Source organism: Belonocnema kinseyi, chromosome 7 (assembly GCF_010883055.1).
Source record: "Belonocnema kinseyi isolate 2016_QV_RU_SX_M_011 chromosome 7, B_treatae_v1, whole genome shotgun sequence".
NCBI classification, from domain to species: Eukaryota; Metazoa; Arthropoda; class Insecta; order Hymenoptera; family Cynipidae; genus Belonocnema; species Belonocnema kinseyi.
The window spans coordinates 52,281,013-52,293,742 of NC_046663.1; the positions used below are offsets into that span (position 1 = coordinate 52,281,013).

At 31.2% G+C, this 12,730-nt stretch overlaps 1 protein-coding gene across 2 annotated transcripts in view; it reads right to left on the reverse strand.

Annotated features, from left to right (window-relative positions):
* LOC117177159 overlaps window positions 1-12,730 on the reverse strand; it is a 182,969-nt gene that overhangs the window by 30,644 nt on the left and 139,595 nt on the right. For both annotated transcript variants that reach the window (XM_033367663.1, XM_033367662.1), the window contains 2 exons: window positions 6,743-8,151; window positions 443-1,471 (listed from right to left, as the gene is read on the reverse strand). In XM_033367663.1, coding sequence (XP_033223554.1) covers window positions 443-1,471; window positions 6,743-8,065 — 2,352 coding nt within the window. In that variant the 5' untranslated portion in view covers window positions 8,066-8,151. The remainder of the gene's footprint in view (window positions 1-442; window positions 1,472-6,742; window positions 8,152-12,730) is intronic.

Consider the following 12,730-nt stretch of genomic DNA (forward strand, 5'->3'; position numbering starts at 1 on the left):
CTCATCAGATCACTTGATTGCATTATAAAAATGCGTCCGTGACTGATGATATATACCGGGACAGCCCCGTGCAAAAATGATCAAATAAAAATCCATCTCTAATCAAAAATGCCTTCGACATGTTGGGCAGTATAAGCCTGTGACAACATTTCAATAATAATAATAATAATAATAATAGATCATAATTTATGTTCAACCGCTGATATAACCTAAATAATAAAAATATTGTTAAAAATCATAAATTATTAAATCCTTTCCGCGATCCAAAGTAAATTCCCGGTTTTTAAATAAAATTCCTGGCAATTTCCCAGTTTTTCCCCAGTCAATAAAGTATCCCGGTTTGCCGGTTTCAAGTCGCCACCCTGTAATTCGATTAATACGAGCAACGAAATTGCACCTGATATAGACCCAGTAGAATGCAAAATTGCAGAGGGATACTCACTTGTTTAGCAGCACAGGCACCACATATGTAAATACGTGGTCTGGACCATTCGCCAGTGAGTTCAGCGTACACGACATGATTGCTCAATGCAAGATGATCCTGGCTAGGGTCGCCCCACTTTTTCAGCCTGAGAAAACTTTGAAACTCGCTTGAAAATTCCGTGGAGAATTCGCATTCGAATTGATTGCCTTTGGAGGTGGAAGGTGCAGAAGAACTGCTGGATTCAGTCTCCTGACCAACTAGGACATCATTGCTGTCTTCAGGATTCTCCTCCGATGAATTCCCTGCTTTGGTATTTCCAACACCTGCCACAACACGACTAGAACTTGAACTCTTCTCATCCGATTCGTTGAGTTCAGTTTGAACAAAATCGGACTTTGATAAACCCAGAGTGGGTACTTGATTCAGCCTACTTAAAGTATCGCCTTCTTTGATCAGCTGCTGCTTCTTTCGTAGAGACAACTGCGTAGAGATGTCAAATTTACTTAGATCTTTTATGGAACAAGTCCACTGCTCCTTTCCATCGTACTTCCTCGGGAAGTTGTATTTTTCGAAGGATACCCTTCGAGGATGAGATCTGCAATTTTTTCGCGGTTTCTGTGCATACTCGCTCGAATTTGCAAATTCTTCTGAAGAGTAGTCTTTGTTGTAGACGGGAGTGACGGCTGTGAGGGAAATGTCGATGGGAAATTGCATCTGGTTGGTGCTTTGTTCACAGAAGGACTGAGATTTTAGGTCTACGATGGAAGATTTCGAGGGGGATGTGGAGTTTGCTTGGATCTTGCCATCTAAATGATGAAGAAGATTTTCCCGAATATTACAGCTCACACTACTGTAGAAAGAACTCTCGAATTCCGGACTTCCAGGATTACTGCAGAGATCTTTGTTTATTGCGTTGGAGACGGGAACTGTAGAGCTTTCACGAAATTCCGGATCGTCTTCTACTTTTTTTTCTTTGGAAGATACTTCCGCCTTCTCTCGGGAGGGTATCGGCAGCTCCTTGACTGAAGAAATTTCTTTGAAAGTTTCCTGAAATTCAATTAGAAAAAGGCTGGATTAGAACAGCAAATTTTTCTTTCTTATACTCCGAATATTTTCCGAATAATTATATTTTTGATATCTTGAAGTTAATAATTGATGAATCTTTAATCTACACTTTTTGAAATTTTTATTTTTCCTCAGGTGAATGAAAAATTACTGGATTTTTAATTTTGGATTGTCGCCAAATGGGCGCACATTGATAGAATTCGAGAATTTACTGCTCATAATTCACTGCAGTCTACAATTCTTGACCGATTTTCTTTTCACTCTTTGGAACTTATGATTTAAACACAGAAAATCAAAATTGGACCTTTTACGAATTTATTAATTTTTTTCCGAAGAAAAAACTTAATAGAAGGCGCTATTTATCAGAATTATTGCAGATATATTTTAGGAACGTAAATATTTAGTTTAAGATGTAAGCTCGTTGTTATAAACAATCTATATGAACAAATATTTTGATACGGTGCTCAACGCAACATTTTTTTATTTGAGGTAATAAAAACTAAGCTGTAAATTAAAGCACCCGAAGTTACCTCTTAAATTTAAAACTTTTAACATCGAAGTTTAAAATATTTCTAATTGAAAAATGTTATATTCAAATGCTCAATAATTTACACGTGTAAAATGGAAGCTACTTAGATTATTAACTAAAGAATTTTTAATTAAATTCAGTTAAACGGCTCAACTAAAATTGTTGTACTTTTATCAATTGTAGAGTTCAAAGATACAGATTCAGTTCCAAAAATATAAATCCACGTTATAATTTTCAATGCTCTAAATTAAAAAATCAATCACTGGATTAAAAAATTTTCAAAATGATATCATTTTAAGCAATTTCAAGCTAAACATATTAGAAATTGAACAGTTAGATTTTTCTGTAAGCTGAACACTTATTAAATTAAATGTTAAATTATTTTTATTTTATATAGTTTAAAAATCCTTAAAACGCTTCCAAATTTGAATTTAAAATGTTGAAAAATATACATGATATTTAGTTTTTTTACATTTTAAATTATTTTTGAAATGTTATCCAAAACCGTGGGCTATTTGCACCGAAATATCTTTGTTAAAAACTTCTAAAAATCTCTTCAACTTTTCGATTTTTCTCTAATAATATGAATTGTTCAAGTACCATTTACACATCAAAATTCAACAATTTGCGTTAGGAATTAAAATTTTTAAATAGAACAATAAAAAATGTAACGTTCAAATTTTAGTTTTCTTTCTTTTAGTTTTGAATATTTGATTTATAATTACTGTTTTTGAATGAACAGTCAGATATTTTTAAATATTAAGAAATTGTTGTTTTTCTTAATTAACGAATTTCAAATGGAACGGGTTTTAAATGGAACATTTGAGACTGAAACAATACTTAAAATGTAATAAAATCCTTTAACTATGAATATATAATTTTGTAGTCTTGTAAAACCAATTATTATTTACTCTTTAATCCTAAAAGTACAGTTCAATTAGAAAAATCATTAATTAATTTATATTCACAGTTGATCAACTAAAAATATTTTTTATCCAAAGTCTTCGATTTCAAACGCTTCTAGTTTTTAACTGATAAGTCTATAATCCTCATTTTAAAATTCTTCTAATTAAAATGTATACGCTTTAAGTTAATATCTAAAACGGAAAATTTTTTAGAGCCAAATTTTCGAATTACGCATACTAAACTACATTATATCATAATTGAAAAAGATAACAAAATTACCTAATTATTTTAAAAAACAGTCATCTCTATAGTAATTCTACGACTGAATGAGCGATGTTTTCGTAATGATTATTTTAATGCATCTTGATAGTGGCACTTACATGAGTCACTTTTTCAGTAATTCTCAATTCATATTATTATTATTAGATAATTATAGAAAATTATAACCTTTATAAGCAACATAAATACAATTATTTTACTTTATTATCTTGCTATACTATACTATTCTTTGAGAAAAATTTCTTCCTTCATTGAATCTCATTATGTGCACAATAATTCGCGAGCAGTGAATATACTAAATTTGGACGTTATTGTCGTTAATGATTTAAAATAATGCATTTTTTATTTTTATTATAATTTATGAATATTTATCAATAACTTGAAGCTGCTTATCGTTCTAGTAGTTTCATTTATATTTTGCTTTAAAAAATATTTCCAAATAAGTTGTGAAAAAACCTATTATTTCTACAGTAAAATCATTTTTCTTAAATACTTCGTTAATGAAAGTTGCTATTTTCTATAATTTAATAATATGTAATATTAATTGAGAATTTCTGACAACGATACTTATTCAAGTACCACTATCGAAATTAATTAAAATAATCATTAGGAAAAAACCGCTTATGCAGGCGTAAAATTAACACACATGACTCCTTATTTAAATTATTGTTAATAACAGTAACAATTCCTAGTTTGTGTCACACTTTCTTGGTGAAATATAACCACTGAGATAGTTGGAACATGATTTAGCAGAAAGAATAACTTTTTCCTAATGAAAAACACTTCATTTTTTATTTTGCTTATACCATTTTTATTAAGAATACTAATATTTAACATTTATATTTTTCTAAAGCTACTTATTGTAACTCAGAATTAATTTGAAAGTTGTTTGATGAGAAATACAATATTGGATTCGTATCGACTCAAGAATTATTTAAAAAAAAATAGTATCAAGTATATTAAAAATCCAAAATAAAGCCGGCAAGATTCAGTAAAAATTTTAATTATTGTTTTCAATAACTATAATTTTAACAGAATACTTAAAAATATTTTAAAAACAACATAAAATTTGATTAATGTATAACAATTAAACATATAATAGTTTAGAAAAAAATCGATTAAGTTGAAGATATACTTAAAAATATTTTAAAAACAACATAACATTTGATTAATGTATAACAATTGAACAATTATTAGTTTAGAAAAAAATCGATTAAGTTTAAGATATATTTAAAAGCTTTGAAAAGATTACAAAATAATGTTGATGTAAAACTAATGATTCTAGCTTAATATTGCTTAAAATGATATAAGTTTGAAAATATATACATTTTTTGTTTCATTCTTCAATTTATAGCATTGAAAATGATATTGTGGATTTCTATTTTTTTTTAATCTTTCAACTGTACAATCAATAAAAGTTAACCTTACATGTTGCACTTTAAAGGCTCTAATTGAAAAAATTTCAATTGAAAAGTATTAAATTTTTCCATTTTATACGCATACATTATTCAGCGTTTGAATACAAAAATTGTGAACTTTCATTTCAAAAGTTAAAAATTTCAAAGTATTTCGCTTCGAGTGTTTTAATTTGCAGTTTATTTTTAATAACTTCAAATGAAATATTTATAATATAATAATATTTCCAAGTTTTTGGATATTTCTTGTCTATTTAAACCGTCTTAAATCTTTGAAAATATTATTAACTGACTCGAATTTTTCTCAACATTTTGAAAAATTATTAACAATTTAAAAAAATTGCCGCATAAGCTTGTATATTTACCCAAGCATTTTGAGAACATTTATTTCTTCTCTTGAAACCTTTCGCAATTCTTTTAAAGCTCCTAAAATTTATTTTTGATATATTTAAAAATCTACATTTCTAAAAATCTTCTAAAGTTCAAAATTCTCTTTGAATCTCTTCAATTCTTATAAAAATTTTTTAAATTTACTCGCTTTAAAATCTTTTACACACATCTACAAAACTTTACGAAATAGTTTGATATGTTTAAAAACCGTTTTTAATTTTCTCTTAAAGTTTATTTTTGAAGCGAAAAAAAAATCATTTAAAAGTTTGACACGAATATTAAGAAAAGTCTTTTTGCCTAATCCTGTCGGGCATTCTAAGCCTTCTAATCTTTCTAAAATGGTCATAATTTTCTTTTTAATTCTGCAAAATAAAAAAAATGTCCATTAAAATCTTCCAGACTCTTCTTTGGCAATTTTTGAAATGTTTTCAAATGTTTTTAAATAATTTTTAAAAATTAATTTTTCGAAATAGAAAATTATTTTAATTTTTCCTAGGAACCTATTTTTTTTTTAATTTCGTGAAACCTTACAGAATTCTTTAAAAAATCTTTACAAGTTTTAATTATTTTTGAACAGTTTTAAAATTTATGAATATCTCTTGAACTTTCTCAAATTTGAAAGTACATATTTTAAACCAATATAAACTTAAAGAGAAAAAAAACAAATTGTGCAATAAGATTGCACAAGATGGCTTACAAAGAATTATGTCCCTACATTTTTCTAAAATTAGGTAGTGTGGAAAAATCGCTAAATTTTGCTTCAAAATCTTTTACACACTTTTAACTAATTTTAGGAAATAATCAAAAATGTTTCATTTAAAATTTTCCCATGAATTTTTATAAATTATCTTGACACTGCAAAATTTAGTCTACCTAAGCAATTTTGACATCCTGAAAAATTAAAAAAATTGTCTCAAAGTACTCCATGTTCTTTTCCCATACATTTATAAATCTTCAAAACTTAAAATTATTCTTTCAAAATAAAACCCAAACAATTTAAAATTTTCCCAGAAATCTTTTTAAAAAAAATTGAATTTCCGCAAATGCTTCATAATTATTATTATTAAAAATCTTTTAACTTTTTTGTCCAATTCTTCAAAATAAGTTTTTAACCATAATTTAACTTTTCTTATCTCTTTGAAAATGTAAGAAAGTTTCAAATTACAGTGTGGTAGCGAAATGTTAAGAAAATAATTATTTCCTATTATTAAAGAATCATTTACCATGTAAGTTTTCTCTTCTATCAATAATGTTTAGAAACAGTTAGAAATAAATGTTATGATCAACTACAATTATTTATTTGGAAATTTTAATATGCAAAGTTGATGGTGAAGAAAATGTCTAAATTACAAATGTTACGAAATCGGGACAAAATACCCCCTCCCCCCTACATAACATACCGTAACGAAACACGAACCCCTCCCCCCTTTTTAATGTTACTTGTTAATTGTTTAAGACACTAGATGGCACTAATAGTAAAAGTGGTGAGCAAAATGTTTTGGTAACCATGGAGAGCGTTTTGCTCACCGATGTTGGGGATTTTGCTCATCGCCTTCCTGCAAAAATGGAATCTACCATTTTCGATGCCTGTACACGGTAGCCAATCAACAGTTTTACATGTATGTGTAAAGAAAATGGACTTTTTCAATTTTAGATCAAATAATGGCTTCTCCTAAACTAAAATTCTAATTTCAATTCAAACGCAATTATTAATTAAAATATCAAAACACTAACATGTGTTGCTGCAATTCTGTCATGACTGGTGCTGTGTGCTTCATTTGTGTGATTAATCAAAGCCTCCCTCGTAAGGTATCTCGTCACACATTGAAGGCAAGCATGGTACTTGTCCCCGTGATTTCCAATCATGTGCTCAAAGAGACCTTCTAAACTCTCTACACATTTGTCCGAGCAGTACTGGCAGCTTTGCGAAGACTTTTTCGAATTTCTTTCTGATCGCCTTCCACCTCCTAATTGATGAACTCTGTCCGTATGTCTTTGTCTCAAGGAGATCGACAGGAATTTTCTGTCACAGTACAGACAAAGGTGTCTAACAGTTGGAGACGTAGCTTTTGTCGAAGTTTTGTTGGAAACCTTAGGAGAAGTTTGACTTGCACCTTCAGAAACCTGACAGGTTTGAAGCACCGAGGCGACTTTTTCCAAGGGCAAACTACAATGCAGACTAGTCCTCAAACTCTCCAAACTTACATTTTTTTGCACAATTTTCTGACTCTCCTCAGCCTTCGTTAAGTCTGCTGATTCTGTTTGATGAACCGATTGAACAATGTCGTTCAGAAGATCATTCAGAAGTTCCTTACAGACCCTCTGCAATTCCAAATTTTTTGAAGATTCCTCGAACTTCTTAAAAGTCTCGTCCACCATCTTAGGAGCCTCCTTCTGATCCTGATGATCAGTTAACCTCTCCATTATAATTGTTCCAAGCGTTCGACTCCTTTTCTCAATTTCCTCTTCCTCTTCCTCTTTACTGATTTCTTCTCTCTTTTCGATTTTCGCTCCCTCATCTGCAATCGAAATGTTGCTGTCTTTTTTCTCTTCTTCCAAACCTCGGAGGTTTGCACTGGGCCCCTTGATGGATATAACTTTCGCCTCCTCGCTCGCAGGTACGGAAGGTTCGAGTCTATTCTCGCAGTCTTTAGAATCATCTCCTTTTTTGACAAACCCCTCATCAGAGTCCTCCGGATCCTTCATTCTTGTAGAATCATTTAATTTCTCTACATTAGATTCTAGATTGCTCTCCTCCTGATCTTTGATGACTCCGTTCAGCACAGTCATGACGTACTGCTCGAGAGTTTCGAGATTCCGTTCAACACTGTTTCTGACATCCTCTTTTGTGCATGAAGATGATTCACTTTTTGGCTCTGGCACCTTCTTCCTGAGATTGTTTATCACATTACTGAGTCTGCTGCGTTTATCCTGAGCTGTTACAGCCGATTTGCAAGCATGACCTTGCTGCTGCTGTTGCTGCTGTCGAATCTCAATACTGGCATTCGCTGGATGATTAATTCCAAGATCTTCCAGGTTGTTAGTCGATGCTACCATCTTGCCACTGACCGTTGAAGAAAGCCTTGGCGTCTGGTAGAAATCGACTGGACCCCCTGTCGCCTTCTTGGCTGCTACGTCTGCTTCTAAAATAAAAATAAAAAAGAGAGAGAACATTACTAAGTGATTCAGTGGTGGATAGCACAATTAAAACAGTAACTTAGTATGCAGAAAATTGTTAATAACATCAAAATTGTCTATTAATATGCTGACCAAAGGCGTCCGCGAAATATGCTAACAACTTATCAACGACCATTAATTATCATTTTCCTAACAATGTTTTCTTGTCTGATACTTGGTAGTTTGTCAATATTTCCTTACACTTTTTCAGGGTGTCTACTCAAATCCTGGGAAAAAATTCCCGGACAATTCCAGGTTTTTCCCGGTATAATTTTTCATAGCATGAAGCCATATAAATACTTCGCATATTTTAATATAATCGACTCGCAATATGTATACAGTTTCGATCGATTAATTAAATAATTAAATAATACTACAAAAATAATTAAAGATTTCTTGAAATTGGCTCTAAATTGTGAGTGCTTTAATCGCGCTTGAAATTCCTAACTCTTCAAGTAAAAATTTCGATTTTTGAAAAGGTCGATGAATTTTTGACCAAATCGTTAAATTTGTTACCAAAAAGATTACTTCTCTACCAAAATTACGTTTAAACAAAACATTACTTTTCAATTCAAAAAGTTCAATTAAAAAAAATACCCACAAAATTGCAAACAAAATACGTGAATTTTCAACTAGATATTTTTATTTTCAACTAAACCCGATCAATCTTTAACCAAAAACAGAATAGTTAAATTTTCAGGTAAAAAATTGATTTCAAACAACAAAAAAATAAATTTTCAACAAAATAGTTCAATAAGTAATATACTTTCAAAGCTACTTTTACAAATGAAGAATCATTGTTATTCAATTTAATATCGCAATTCAAAAAAATTAAGCGTCATCTCGAAAATATTACTTCACAATTTCCCGTTTTTTTTCAGGTATATAAAAATTCCCTGACAATTACACATTGTCCAAGTTTCCCAGGTACGGTAGACACTTTGTTTTTGCCACATGTTAGATTCATACTTAGTCAAAGCAATACAAAAATTAAATTGTTTAATTAAATTATTTATATATTCAGTGAATGCGGAACGAACGTGTTAATGAAATAAAAAACACGGGAATTCAAGATCAATAAAAAAAGCTATACCCCTTTTTCCAAATTACTCCCTTCCTCACCGAGTAAAGCTTACCCCAAAAGAGATATGGCATATTGGTATAATAATAATAATAATAATAATAATAATAATAATAATAATAATAATAATAATAATAATAATAATAATAACAATCATAAAAATATTTGCACAAAAGTACATTGACCGCGACCGTTAAAACATTTCAGGATCAAGTGAGCGATAGAAAAATAGAGAGGGTAATAAGTAATGAGGTTACTGGTCGCTTGAGGTCGTCGAGTATCGATCCACCTGCGTTCACTGTATTTTCCTAGTCTGCCTCAAGGCTTGTTTTTCCGTGGACGTTTCGTCAAGGGGATGAAAACCCCCATAAGAACTTGTCATGTCCTTTTAAGTGTAGGAACACATTTTTTCTTTACTGTATTTTCAGAAATAAATGGAAACCGTGAAGATCCTGGTGAAAAAAATTATATTTTATATACACTGGGAATGTTTTACCTCGGTTTCAGCGGATAGTATTGACCAAAATGGAGTTGTTAAAATACAAAGATATATATAATAAAAGAGCGAATGAATTTCAAAATTCAGAAAAACTAGATATCATGCCACTCAAGACTTGACAACAATTTTCAATTTAAAATTGCTGATCCTTATATCCAAGTCCTAAAAATAATATGACTTTAAATTTAAATCATTGAATTTGTACACTTTGAAACTTAATAATTTAAATCAAAAGCATTCAAAATTTTATATTTTTAAGTTTAAACATACCAATTTTCTGAAATTAAAGAGAATAATTGTGAACTGAATACAATAAAAGCGTTCATTATTAAATTATTCAAATTTCGACAATATTTTTAGTTTCCAGTGTTTAAAATTTAATTATTTTAAATTTTAAATTAGGTAATAGTGTTTGGAATTGATTAATCCTGAATTGAACCCTCCAAGTTTCTAAGCTTTTAAAACTTATTAGTTAACGGCATTGTTATTGAAAACCTTCTGGATTAATTGATTTCACATCCTAATATTAAAATTTAGACAATAACATTTAAACTGTTCCAAATTTGTTAAATTCTATAAACATTATTATAAATATTAAAAACTAAACATTACGTTTCTTTGCGAATCTTGATAGTGCTTTCGAAATTGAACAATTTGTTTTTGGAGATTATTAAAATTTAACCATTTAAAATTAAAGAATACTAGAATGTGTAAGGCATTGTAACATTGAAAAATACTGAATGAAAATATTCAATATTCAATTATTGAAAAATTGATATTTAATTCTGTATAAAGTAAGATCTGAACCGACGGCATTAGTTGAGAGGTGAATCTCAGGGAAAATCCTGATGTCAAACCATTTCGAGCGTGGATAGCTCTCGGATGAGTGTACCATCTGGGACGTTCGACAGGGTTGTGTATTCGCTGCGTTTTGATTATTGTAGAAAAACCGGCTGAACTCGGGAGGTGGTTTACTGCAGTTTTCCTCTCCCTAGGCCAAAGCCAGACAAATGGTGAGTACTTCTAATAAAGTCGGACACAGCCACGGATTATCACGGGCTGTGATGAAATTCATACAGTGATTCCAAGTCCACCTTCGTAAAAGAAATATTTTAACTTAAATGATACTTCAGCAGCAAGGTTGATACGTGTATATAGACCACTGTTTCATCAGAGATTTTAAAATAAAAAGGTATAATAAAATAGGTTTTGACGCAGCCTCGGTGGCTTAGTTGGTTAGCCGCTCGGACTTCACTCCAGAGGTCCGGGGTTCGATCCCTGAGCCGGTACCTCTGGACATTTTTCAATGTACCTTTACCGAGGTTCTGGTGGTTCGGAACCCACCTCAAGCTGTAGGTCCCCCCATCGTGTACTTGACTGCAGCCCAGTCCTTCAATGATGGGGTAAGAACAAGGCTTTGTCCAATATGTCGAGGCTGCTCTCTTCAGATCACTTGATTGCATTATAAAATGCGTCCGTGATTGATGATATACTGGGACAGAGCCGTGCAAAAAAACTATTCCAAAAATATAAAAATTCAACTCTAACCAAAAATGCCTTCGACATGTTGGCACATTCTCATCGCGCGCTATGCGCGCGGCTCACTTCCTTCGCAAGTTTGAGCGCGCATGGGCGCGCGACTGTTGGTTCTCGCGCTTCGCGCTCGATAATGTTTTTGCCTCGCGATCCGCGCTCGGTCTTTGTATATTCCCCACACTTGTGCACAAACTTGTTAAAACTAAAGGTCAAAGCATCGACAACCGTAATTTGGTGATTGTGAATTCTCTCTTGTTAAATCCTTCGGTTTTAACGAACACATTCTTAACACGTATCTCGTGCTTCGCACTCGAGTTTGTCCCTCAAATTGCATATCATTTCTATAAATGTATATTATTACAATTCATAACATGAATTGGCATTAAACACACGTAGTTTCATTGTCTAGCTTTAAAAAAGAGCACATACTTTTAAAAAAACTTTTGTTATTAAACATTTTATTACAGTTTCTGTTTTTTCTTCAACCGAAGTTGCGAGTTTTATATTTACGATTTAAAATATACACATGCGGTCTACACAGCAGCCTGGCTGTTTTTTAACTTGTAAATTATAGCCCTAACCTCAGTGACTTAGACTTTGTCAATTGAATTTTTTACCGAAACTCAACCAGTTGTTATGATAATCTTGTACGGCATTCAAAATCAACATTTTTCTTCTCTTGATTTTTTTCGAGTTTTTTTTCATATCGTGCGTTATGTATCTGAAATGTTCATTTTTGTGTTTTTTGGGATGTTGTAAATGATATAACTCTGGTAATTTTTGGGTTTGTGGAAGAAAGTCATCAGGATAAATTGTTCGTCTTTTCGAATACTATGAATATCCATACAGAAAATTTCTGAATTTTGAAAAAAATTGGGCTCAAAAATATTCAAAATGCAGTAAGTTTTTAGATCTGTATCCAAAATGGGTGGCTAACGAACTTGACCTTTAGTTTAGGACACTAAAAGAGTCTAACAAAGGCCAATCTAATAGATTAATTTTTTCGCAAGTCATCGTGCTCACAGATAGACATACAGACAAACATACATACACACATTCGTGAAAACCTGTTTTTCACATTTAGAGGGTCTCAAAACGTGGACATTTGACAAAAACTGGGGGGAGGGGTCAAATTTTACACAAATCTAATATCTTCTCTGATGAGGATGTAAAAATGTTGTCGCTTTTTTAATAGAAGTAGAAACTTTATATAAAGATTACAAAACTTGGTCAACTCTACTCTCATGGAAGAAATTCAAAATATCATGTTATTCTTTCATACTTGACAATTAAAGATAAGACAGGTTAAGCGGTTGCCGATAGACCGCGAATTATCTGAAATTAAAAAAAACTCAAGTAGTGTTTACAACGTTAGATCTTTCAGAATGCAACCAAAGAATAGTCATCGTGTATCGTTTCCCCTTTATCT